General features: G+C 33.5%; 1 protein-coding gene across 6 annotated transcripts in view; it reads right to left on the reverse strand.

Moving 5' to 3' along the window:
* Positions 1-432: 432 nt before the first annotated feature.
* The window catches only part of LOC129746827 (uncharacterized), a 183487-nt gene continuing 171287 nt past the window's right edge, over positions 433-12632 (reverse strand). For 2 of the 6 annotated variants that reach the window (XM_055740718.1, XM_055740724.1), the window contains exons 8-9: positions 6553-6673; positions 433-1720 (exon numbers count right to left, since the gene is read on the reverse strand). In XM_055740718.1, coding sequence (XP_055596693.1) covers positions 987-1720; positions 6553-6673 — 855 coding nt within the window. In that variant the 3' untranslated portion in view covers positions 433-986. The remainder of the gene's footprint in view (positions 1721-6552; positions 6674-12632) is intronic. The other 4 variants (XM_055740757.1, XM_055740750.1, XM_055740734.1 and 1 more) reach the window with 3 other exon arrangements.

The raw sequence follows: 12632 nt of genomic DNA on the forward strand, positions 1-12632 counted from the left end.
GTTGTTTATTTGATGAGTGGGCTCGTGCCTGGGGCCAATTGCTTCCAGCTTTGAAAGGAATCAACGGAAACGAAATGATGGTGAGTGACTTTGAACTGCCATCGGAAGCAATTACCATTTAGGTATTCTGCCATTCAGCGAGCTCAGACAATTTGATGGCTTCCCGAAACTGCTTGAAAGAGAAGAATTCCCATGAAGGAATGATGCTAAATTTAGGTTCTTATGAGGAGTTGAAAAAATGAAACAAAAAAATATCGAATGGAAAATTTGAGTTGATTTGTTGAGTTGATAGAAAAAAAACTAACAAAATTAAACTTGCTGCTTAAATTTAGATTAAAGTTATTAAAAAAGACAAGTGTTGACGATTCATTTTCAAAATGAAGCAAAAAATGATGATAAATAGCATTTCGACCCAACCCATCGATTAAAGCGAGAAAAGATATAGCCGAAACGTTACTGTATATCTGTTTATTTCCTTCCTATTTACATATATAAGAAAACTTTTTTCCAACAATGTTTGTATGAAGACAAAGTAAAGCCACTAGACCTGTTGCTCAGGATATTCTTCGCTCCAAAAGTCGCCATCGTCCGGAGGACGAACGACTTTCCCAGACTGCATGGGGAGCAATAAAACTACCATCTCTCTTTAGAACTTTTGCGTTTCCATCGTTAAAGATTTGTTTATATAATTTCAATTTCGATCCCAAGAAAGGGTCTCGCTCGATTAATAAAACCGTCTGCTTTAGCGTCGCTGATTTTTTTCTTTACTTCATTATGAAATAACACTACTTGGGCAAAAATGAACCAATTTCTGGCAGTGAATCGTTGTTTTGCTGTTTTAAAAATTTAGAAAAAAAATCAAATGGAACATTTCAGCCTAACTACAACAACCACGTTTCGTTTCTCAAATTTCATAAACTGAAAAACAAAAATAACACGTCCAATTTTCAAAGCATTTAAAAACATTTTGGCCAACACTGACCACGCTACGTGGAGCATGGTCCAGTGCTGCTCGATTCCAGATTCGAATCTTCCTCTACAACGGCTGAAAGGCCGGAAGAGGAACATGGTTGCTGTGGGTGTTGTTGTTGTTGCTGATTATGTTGCCATTGATTCCGTTGCTGTTCCGGATGCTGGGCATCGCTACATGACCTTGGATGGGATTCCTGCTGCTGCTGCTGCTGTTGTTGCTGTAGAGCATTTCCTGCTGCTGCTGATTGGGACTTGGACTGTTGCTGAAGCTGACTTTCCGCGGACTTCCCTGTGGCTGTGGGAGAAGATAACAACAAATTACGCTGATCAGTTTCGTTCGGGCTCAATCTTAAACTACGACTAGAATTATGACTATAATTAATATTGCTATCAACATTTTCATTAGTGTTAGGGTTGCCATCGCCCAGCAATCCCCCTTCGGAGCTGACTGGAGGTGGCTTCAGGGTAAAGGTGACATAGTATCGCTTATGGTTGTCGAGCTTTTCGGATGGCAGTGTGATGATTTGTTTGTTGTTACCGTGGGTCAATTCGAGGGCTACCTTAGAGGGGAGGTCTCTGCTGAGTGCATAGCCGCCGGCTGTTCCTGCCACGCCACTGCTACCGGCACAGTACCGATCCGTCGGATTGGTCAGGATTTTGGGCAGGAAGAAGCTTCCGACACCGCTGGCGGACGATTTGTACGGACCAAAGCCAACCTTCGGCATCGTGTGGTGGTTCATCATGGGTACTAGACAGGGTGGAAGTTAAAAACAACGATTAGAATTTATCTAAAAGCAACCTCGTGAAATGAAACTGATATATGAGAAGGAGTTTAACATAGATTGATATACTTAAAATTTCAAAGCAATCATAATTGATCTACGTAAAAACTTAAACTTCAAAAATGGTTTGGAGAAGGTTTTTCTCATTAGAGAGAGTGACATATCGTTGGAAAACAAAATTGAGGAACATACTTCAATTCCTAGACTAAGTGTTTTTCGCTCCATGTGAAAAAATTGAATGCTACACGACATTTGCAAGTCTTGCATTGCATTAATCCCAATTTTAAGGAATATTATTTATTTTAAAGCAATGTTAAATGAAAAAATACAAAAGAGAGTTATGTATGATCGAATAATTTCAAAACCTGGCTCGCAAACGTCTTGGCAAAAAAATTAATGGATTTTTGTTGGTCTCAATCGATTTGAATAAAATTGACAGAATATGTTTCATAACTCTTCATTTGATAAAAAAAAACTCTACAGATTGTAAAAATTAATTTTCAGCTATGAAGGCGTTCCAAAAACTTCAAAATACAGGTGGCCCAAAATAGCATTACATTCTGTGGCTCGTGATTCCTCACAATCTATGATTTGCAAATTGGTTGCGTTTAAGTGACTTTTTAAAAATTCATAAAAAATTCCTTTTCCATGTGAAAGAACATGATAAAACTAAGATCATAAGTATATCAGCAATGTTTATACTTATGAACTTTAGGTTTGCCAACGATGCAACTTGTGGGTAATTGTTAAATTATGCAAGTGAATTTTTGTGAGCTTGTTTTATGAAAGAAGTATATAATGCGCACACAAGTAAACAAAATATGGAAAAATATGCTTACGTAAATTTACGAATACGACAGTTGGATTGAGATTTTTTTTCTTAACACACATCCGAGATATTAAGAGTGGCTCACGTTTCCCCATGGTCCACGATACTCCATTCTCCCCTACCAGCTCTTTGACCAAAATTAATTCATCATTAATAATATTTTGCATACTCAAAATCCTGTTAATATTTTTTGAAGAGAAAATTTACAAAATTTTGAAAAACAGAATCTTAAAAATGGATCCAAATATTTGTTTTTATGTTTGTGGCTCTTCTGGTTTGTTTATTTTTTATATTTGTGATGGTCCTACAGGCCCAATAACCATACGCTTTTAAGGATTAGTTATTATTTCAAATTGTCTGTTTAACATGTTGTATTGCCCGGTTTTTGAAAGTGTTTATGTTTGAACTGTCTTTGATATTCTGCGGCAGGTTGTTAAACATTTTTAGACCCTTGTAGAAAACTAATCGTTTTGTCATTTTCTTTCTCGTATTCGGTAATCTGAAATCATGGGCTCTTCTCGTATTGCAGCTATGTACATCGTTGCCGTTCTGCAGACCGTCCATTAAGTAAGCCGGTAACATTCCGTTCTTCATTTTATATATAAAAATCAAACTGTTATACGCAATTCTCTGTTTCACTGATAACCATTGAAGTATGTCGAACATCAATGTACTTGGTGAGTATCGATTTCATCGTATCACTACTCGCATGATCTTATTTTTAATTCTTTTTAGGCACTTTGTTTGTGTATCAAATGCACCGCAATAGTCGATAATAACAGATTAAACGAAGATTATTTTCGACAAGAAAATCATATACAGTACCGTTCATAATTGTATAGAAATTGGAAGCAAGCGCACTGTAACTTCGACTTTGAACTTCCATAACTTTTTACTCTGATGATATTTTTTGAGAAATTTTTCGCGTTAGATAGATCAACTATCAAACTATTTTAACACAAAATTTGAGCTTTCTGGAGTTTGTGTGGCCTGAGAAACAGTAATTCTACGAAAATTTGACTTTTTGGACTTTTCTCATTCAAACTGCAATATCTCTGAAACTACGCTACATTTTTTATTGAAATTTTGCAGAGTGATTGTTGAAATATTAAGCTAGCATGTCTGAAGTTTTCGAAAAGTTCTATCGATGAGATCAAAAGTTACGTGAGGTGCAATATTTCAGGCATGGGTCTAGAAATGCGATTTCTATAGAATTTTGAGAAAATTTGATCAAAAAATATCATCAGAGTAAAAAGTTATGGAAGTTCAAAGTCGAAGTGACAGTGCGCTTGCTTCCAATTTCTATACAATTATGAACGGTACTGTATGTACTTACTCTACAAAGTACACCATATCTCACGGCAATCCTTTTGATTGTGAAGTCAATGTGAGCTATAAAATTAATTTTTCATCGACTTGTACTTCTAGGTATTTGACTTGACGAACCCTTGCGATGTCATAAGCATCGATGAAAATTTATGACTTACTCCTATTAAGTAATTTCCAAAAATCTTCCAGTTGGTTTTATCAAGATTTAGACATGATTTTCTGTGTTTTCAAAAAAATCTGCAATATTTTTCAAATTAGCATTGGCTTTTTGTACAACGAGTTCTAAGTCATGTCCACTCCAATAGGAGGCAGAATCATCTGCAAATAGCTTAAGACGGCCGAGATTTAAGCACATTTTCATGTCATTGATGTACAGTTTATACAAGGGACCCAACACACTTCCTCGGGGAACTCCTAGGTTATTTTCTCTGTATCGCGAGTAAGTTTGATCGTTGCATTCTATTCTTCAAATAATTTTTGAATCAGCTTAGAACCGTACCATTCATGCCCATTTTTACCAACACTTTTAACAGTAGTAACCGATCAATAGTTTGAAGTCTAGTAACACAGCATCTATGTTGTTTCCGTTTTCAATATTAATCTTCCAATTTCCCAAATTTTTCCCAAACTTATTCAGTTTGAATATAAAATTTAAATTATAAATCCAGAATTCCTAATTGAATTCTCACATTCTCTCATTTTTATCTGGATTTTTAAACTTTACTTCGAGCTGAATCTGAATCTGAATTTTTATTTTCAATTCAAAATCTTAATTCTGCCTTTTGATAATATTGTATAATTTGGTTATTGGCGGATTGATAAAAAAAGAAAAAATAAGAAAAGCACTTGAACAACTTTTTTTTAAAACATCAGTCAATTTGAAATCATATTTTAAGTTCCCATAAAATAGTTATGTTAAATTTGCTTAAAAAAGGGAAGAAAAATACTTCTAATGAATCAAATAAAATTTTCGTTCGGTTTTGCAAATAAAGTGAACAAAATCGATCAATATCCGAGCTATCTGGCTTCGGGGGAAATTCGATACTTGAGACTGAATTTCAATAAACGTTATTTCCTTATTTAATTTTTGGCATTTCGGCGAGTTGTGAAAATTCAAAGCAGAATATTTAGAAAGAACATGAAAGTATTATAGGTGGAAAGATCAAAGCTAGAGCGTTTTGGGTAGAAGAAATTGAATAGTTGGTGAAAATGTGAGCAGGGCTTTTTGTTTTGTGAACAGCTTTTGAACTATTTGCGTGATTCTTTGCCGCGCGCCGTTTCAATGTTGATAGGAAGCGATGAAGAAACCCATCGCATTCCTACCCACATTGAAAACCGGGCGGGTCGAACACATGAGATTGTGTCCGACCGGGCAAAAAATCACCCAAGCAGCGCTCACATGTGCTGTTCTATTTGCTAAGCCAATTCTATCGATGCGTGCTACTATTTAAGGTACATCGGATGGGTTGGGTACCTAAAAAAGATGGGTTTCTTCATCGCTTCCTATCAACATTGAAACGGCGCGCGGCAAAGAATCACGCAAGTAGTTCAAAAGCTGTTCACAAGCCTCACAGTTTAATTAAAAATTATGTTGTACTTTACTCTTAAAGAACTTTTATGTCGTTTGATTCTCAAACCATTTCACAATAAATTTTTCTTAACATTTGCAGATTCCATTGGTATAATAAATTTTCCGAACAATAGTAAACTCACAATTTCAGACAAAGGCACAAAAATTCCATTGCACACACGGTGTGCAATCGTCCTCGAACGGGTTAAGTGTCAAAAAACGAAATAAAATCTGTTGACAAGTTACGAAGAAAAAAAAATTTTTTCTAGTATTTTTATTTATGATTTCGGTTGAGTAACTTTAAGGTTTTGACAAAATTTGCCCACATGTTTAACAGAGCAAGCACTTTTCAAACCGAAAATGTTCGGAAAAAACTCTGGCAATCTAAAACATATGTATGTACATTTATCAAATAGTTCACAGTGAAGAAATGTTTCTTATGGTCAACACGATTTTTTAAAATTATTTTTACCCCTGGATTCATGCGAAACCTTAATTTCTTCTCAAAATGTGTCAGCATGGATGTGTATGGTTTTGATTTTTTTTGATAATATGCGCTTCTGAAATAGATGAAGATGAACAACTTAACTTAAATACTTAATTCCTCTTTTCACAAAGATAATGAATAAACTAAATTTGCTGAAACTTTCCTTTGAACTACTTAATTTATACTCGATTGAAATCTCTACGATGACCCCACTTCCTATAACAGGGAGGCGTTTTAAACTGTTTGTGTACAGTTTAAACCCCTGCCCTATTATAGAAAGAGGGGTCAACATGCTCGATCCCAAAATTTTTCCATGCAAATTTTAACACTAATCTGTTAAGTAGTTCTCAAGTCTATGCGTGACAAACACTGTACATACATAACATATTTTTGTTTAAGTATGCAGAAAGATAGGCTGAAAATTTGGTGCAGTGAATGACGGAACAGTAAATTTAATCTTTGAATTCAATTTACTGAAATGAAAAAATCTTTATTTAAAAAAATATATATGACATCATGGATTGCGTGGAAAATTAGCGATTCGCTTATCTGCATGAACGAAGAATAAAATCGATTAACTTACTGTAGGCTGCGCAAGGTATTCCTGTGTAGGCGTGGGTCGCATGCAGACATCGATGGGTTTTGGTGGTGCAGTTCAAGGCTCTCTCATAACGGCTCACATCCGGACTCAGCCTTCGTTCGGTCTTCGGGAAAGAATTTTTTCATTGAATTGGGATAAAAGTGAACAAATATTAGTCCTGAGAGAAATGTTTTTTCGCCTCTGTAAGTAAAAATTCTGAATAGAATGTAAGTTACTGTAAATTTGATCCTCTGGTGAGTCTGTCGATTTATGATAAAATGATTATATTCTGTTAATTGTTTTGGGAGATTCTACTGTTTATCGCTAACTAGTCTATGAAATGAAAACAATCAAATCTACATATTTACAACATTAAACACCAATAATGTGCTACGATGTGAAAAACACTGCACGCTTTTCTAGCCATCAAAACAAAATATAAACCACATTTTCACACTGCATTTGATTGGAAATCTTGTTATGCAGTCTGCATGCAAATGAAATAATAAAAAAACATGAAGTAGATTGGACCCCCGCACAAAATTTATGTAAAACGATTCGCCCATTTTTTTTTTTTTTTTTGGTGTTTGGTGCTCCGATCTTGTGCTTTGCTTCTGCTTCCATTTGCTTCAAATAGAACAAATTTTAATTTAGTGAACCGAACAGAGGCTGCAAGTTGCAGAAAAATAAACTCTTTCAACCGATCTACATTTTCCTTTTCTTATTTCCAACGGTCCGTGAAACAAAATGAACTGCAAGATGAGATATTTTTCTTCCATAAAAGGGTAAGTTAACCAATTTCCGATGAGTTAAACAATAGTAAATATTCTATGGTTCTTTTAGTTTAAAATATGGACCTTGCACCCTTAATTGAGAAAGGAAAAAAACTTCGGAATGAAACCAAACGTTTACGTTCGTAGAAAAAGAGCGAACGGTGGCTTCAAGAGAGAAAGCAAAAAAAAAAACTGGTTCCACTATTCCTTTACACTAAATTTCCCAAGTGCTCAACTTGTGCCGAGATCGAATAATAAAAAATCTGAAACCTGCTTCTGACCGGTCGTGGAAGTGAATGAGCAAAAGGCCAGAGAGAGAGAAGGTGTTGAAAGCAAAGGACCGGAAAAGTGGTGGAAAACTACTGCATTAGTTTTGCACAACATGTATACATAGTCGATTTTGGGGTTCTGAAGGGAAAGAAGAAATTAAAAATAAGCGAGAATTGCTCCACTAATTTCCTGCCGGGTGGACAGAAAACGATCGCGCTGCATTTGTCAGAAAATTAAACGAGAAGACCGGAAATGAGCAGTTCAAATAATTTGGTCTTTAGTTTATGGTCAGATTTGTTTTGGCGTGTAATCAGTGGAATTTAACTTTTGAATTTATAATCTAATAACTCGTAGTTGGACTGCATAAAACAGGATAAGAGTTCAACGGACGCTAATCCAGTTCTGATGTGTTCGGGCGTAACATTCAGCTGTTGATAAATGATAAATCCCTTTTGTAAAATTCACACCCAGTGGATTTCACACTAATTTCAAAATATCAGAGTACAGGTCAGCTACGGCCAGTGAGCACAAGTGAGTGAAAAAGCTCTGTGGTTTGATGAGGAAAAACTGGATAAGGTTCCGAGGAGAGGGGTACTCCGATGATAGTTTACATTTTAGACGAATGGATTTGTGGGAAAAATGGAAAAAGCTAAAGTATGTTAGCACAGCCAAAGCTACTAAGAGGGAAGTGCTTGTCATATCAACAGTAGCAGATGGAGAAGCGTGTCCTCGTTATGGGAACAACACAATGGAAAAAACAAAAAAAAAAAACGAGAGTAAAAAATAAACATTAAATAACACGAACAATATGCTTTCACTACATCCTATCGCAAAAGCGTGTGGGCGGTGTAAAATGGCGGTGGAGCATAACACCAGAATGAGTGATGGTGGTAATATGTGGAAATTTGCATGCCACTTGCATAGTGGGTCGGTAGCGATAACTTGGAATAAAAAATTCTAAAAAAGAAACTTAACATTCGATTAAAAATAATTGAATTTATTATTGAAGAAGGATGATAAAAAATCATTGCTTAAATTAAGAAACCCATATTTTTGTAATTTTGAGCAGTTTTATCATTTTTGTCATTTTTGTCATTTTTGGTCATTTTTGTCATTTTTGTCATGTTTGTCATTTTTGCCATTTTTGTCATTTTTGCCATTTTTGCCATTTTTGTCATTTTTGTCATTTTTGTCATTTTTGTCATTTTTGTCATTTTTGTCATTTTTGTCATTTTTGTCATTTTTGTCATTTTTGTCATTTTTGTCATTTTTGTCATTTTTGTCATTTTTGTCATTTTTGTCATTTTTGTCATTTTTGTCATTTTTGTCATTTTTGTCATTTTTGTCATTTTTGTCATTTTTGTCATTTTTGTCATTTTTGTCATTTTTGTCATTTTTGTCATTTTTGTCATTTTTGTCATTTTTGTCATTTTTGTCATTTTTGTCATTTTTGTCATTTTTGTCATTTTTGTCATTTTTGTCATTTTTGTCATTTTTGTCATTTTTGTCATTTTTGTCATTTTTGTCATTTTTGTCATTTTTGTCATTTTTGTCATTTTTGTCATTTTTGTCATTTTTGTCATTTTTGTCATTTTTGTCATTTTTGTCATTTTTGTCATTTTTGTCATTTTTGTCATTTTTGTCAATTTTGTCATTTTTGTCATTTTTGTCATTTTTGTCATTTTTGTCATTTTTGTCATTTTTGTCATTTTTGTCATTTTTGTCATTTTTGTCATTTTTGTCATTTTTGTCATTTTTGTCATTTTTGTCATTTTTGTCATTTTTGTCATTTTTGTCATTTTTGTCATTTTTGTCATTTTTGTCATTTTTGTCATTTTTGTCATTTTTGTCATTTTTGTCATTTTTGTCATTTTTGTCATTTTTGTCATTTTTGTCATTTTTGTCATTTTTGTCATTTTTGTCATTTTTGTCATTTTTGTCATTTTTGTCATTTTTGTCATTTTTGTCATTTTTGTCATTTTTGTCATTTTTGTCATTTTTGTCATTTTTGTCATTTTTGTCATTTTTGTCATTTTTGTCATTTTTGTCATTTTTGTCATTTTTGTCATTTTTGTCATTTTTGTCATTTTTGTCATTTTTGTCATTTTTGTCATTTTTGTCATTTTTGTCATTTTTGTCATTTTTGTCATTTTTGTCATTTTTGTCATTTTTGTCATTTTTGTCATTTTTGTCATTTTTGTCATTTTTGTCATTTTTGTCATTTTTGTCATTTTTGTCATTTTTGTCATTTTTGTCATTTTTGTCATTTTTGTCATTTTTGTCATTTTTGTCATTTTTGTCATTTTTGTCATTTTTGTCATTTTTGTCATTTTTGTCATTTTTGTCATTTTTGTCATTTTTGTCATTTTTGTCATTTTTGTCATTTTTGACATTTTTGACATTCTTGTCATTTTTGACATTTTTGTCATTTTTGTCATTTTTGTCATTTTTGTCATTTTTGTCATTTTTGTCATTTTTGTCATTTTTGTCATTTTTGTCATTTTTGTCATTTTTGTCATTTTTGTCATTTTTGTCATTTTTGTCATTTTTGTCATTTTTGTCATTTTTGTCATTTTTGTCATTTTTGTCATTTTTGTCATTTTTGTCATTTTTGTCATTTTTGTCATTTTTGTCATTTTTGTCATTTTTGTCATTTTTGTCATTTTTGTCATTTTTGTCATTTTTGTCATTTTTGTCATTTTTGTCATTTTTGTCATTTTTGTCATTTTTGTCATTTTTGTCATTTTTGTCATTTTTGTCATTTTTGTCATTTTTGTCATTTTTGTCATTTTTGTCATTTTTGTCATTTTTGTCATTTTTGTCATTTTTGTCATTTTTGTCATTTTTGTCATTTTTGTCATTTTTGTAATTTTTGTCATTTTTGTCATTTTTGTAATTTTTGTAATTTTTGTCATTTTTGTCATTTTTGTCATTTTTGTCATTTTTGTCATTTTTGTCATTTTTGTCATTTTTGTCATTTTTGTCATTTTTGTCATTTTTGTCATTTTTGTCATTTTTGTCATTTTTGTCATTTTTGTCATTTTTGTCATTTTTGTCATTTTTGTCATTTTTGTCATTTTTGTCATTTTTGTCATTTTTGTCATTTTTGTCATTTTTGTCATTTTTGTCATTTTTGTCATTTTTGTCATTTTTGTCATTTTTGTCATTTTTGTCATTTTTGTCATTTTTGTCATTTTTGTCATTTTTGTCATTTTTGTCAATTTTGTCATTTTTGTCATTTTTGTCATTTTTGTCATTTTTGTCATTTTTGTCATTTTTGTCATTTTTGTCATTTTTGTCATTTTTGTCATTTTTGTCATTTTTGTCATTTTTGTCATTTTTGTCATTTTTGTCATTTTTGTCATTTTTGTCATTTTTGTCATTTTTGTCATTTTTGTAATTTTTGTCATTTTTGTAATTTTTGTCATTTTTGTCATTTTCGGTCATTTTTGTCATTTTTGTCATTCCTGGTAGTTGTGTTTTTTGAGTTTTTGTTTGTTGTATACACCTCCAACTTCTCACAAAATTTGTTATCCTTCGTTTGTTTTACGACTCATATTTCCTTTTTCAAAGATATGTTGTTTGAATTATCACTGTGCATTGGTATGGATTTTCAAAACAGCATCAGCATATAAAAAATCGAAAAGCTTCTGTTTCACTTTGTGCAGGGAGATAAAACAGCAGCAGAAATAGTAGTGCAGCGAAATAAAACATCAGTGCTTCAAACAAATAAAAAGAGAGAGAGAGAAAAAAACAAATATGGAAAAACAAGAATTGCACCCCCACACACATACGCTTATATGGGGTAAGTGGTGACAATTTCCATCTGTCATGCATACCTCTCGCTGGTGATGTTGATGGTGGCACACAGACGCGCAGAGGGCGATGAACGAAATGAGCAGGGCAAAGCCCCACAGCCAGATGCCGTTTTGGTTCGTTTGGATGAGATGGTGTTTTTTGGATGATTTCGGGTGGGCAAAACGAGCAGAACGAGCGTAGAATAGAAATGCACAGCGGCGGTCGCAAATAAACAGATTCACACCAATACATATACGCAGATAGGCACACGTACAACACCCAGACAAACACACACAACACCAAAACAGGACCAAAAACATGGAGATCGAGTGACAACAATGGGAATTGTTAATAAGCGATGTTGTAGACGTTGTTGGTTTTTTTTAATTTTTTTTTTTTGGGATAGTTATAGTTGTTGATGTTTTTGAGTTGTTGTGATATTTTGGCAGATGAACGGAAATTTCGTGTTGATCGTATTTTTTCGGTTCGTTAATATTGGATGATAGAAAGTCGGATGTGATGTTTGATGAACGATTATTCAGATACCGTTGCAGTATGGAGACAACACGTCGGATTCAAGTCAAGTGTGATATGAAAAGAAACAAAAATAATTGTCAGAATGGCACCTCCTTCAATGTTTTACGCTTTAATTCATTTAAACAAATAATAATGACTAGGTACTATTTAGTGGGGTTGATCGATTTCAATCTTTTAAGCTCCCATTATTCGTAATTCGGATAAAGTTTTAAGACCCTTTCAGCACAACGCATAATCATCAAGCGCAAAAGTGCGATTTACGGTTTCATGAAAACGAAAGCCATCAATTGACTATTCAATTAACGAGAATGCTGAAAGTAATTTAAAGTAGAATGGATTTTTTTCGGTCCATTCCCGTGCTGTGCTGTACGTATTGGGCTGACTGGGTGCTAGGAAAGGGGGGATGACAACTGTTGCTGGAAGTTTTGCATTCCCCCCACTAGCTTCGGCATTTGCTCTAGCAAATCTCGCGAAAATGCAATCAGCACCAGAAGTGGGATGTCGAGTGCAGCGAGTTCGGTCGTAATTCCCGCTGAAGGGTTGTTGTATTGACAATCGTGAAAGCACGAGAAAAAAACAGCTCGTAGGAAAAAATGGTAGCGAGCGAGAATGATTCCCCACCAACGTCAATCATTCGTTCTCGCTGGAGAGAGTGTGAGTCGTGATTTATTTTTTAATGATTCAACCATAACGTGACTCGTTCAC

This window comes from Uranotaenia lowii, chromosome 1, assembly GCF_029784155.1.
Source record: "Uranotaenia lowii strain MFRU-FL chromosome 1, ASM2978415v1, whole genome shotgun sequence".
NCBI lineage: Eukaryota > Metazoa > Arthropoda > Insecta > Diptera > Culicidae > Uranotaenia > Uranotaenia lowii.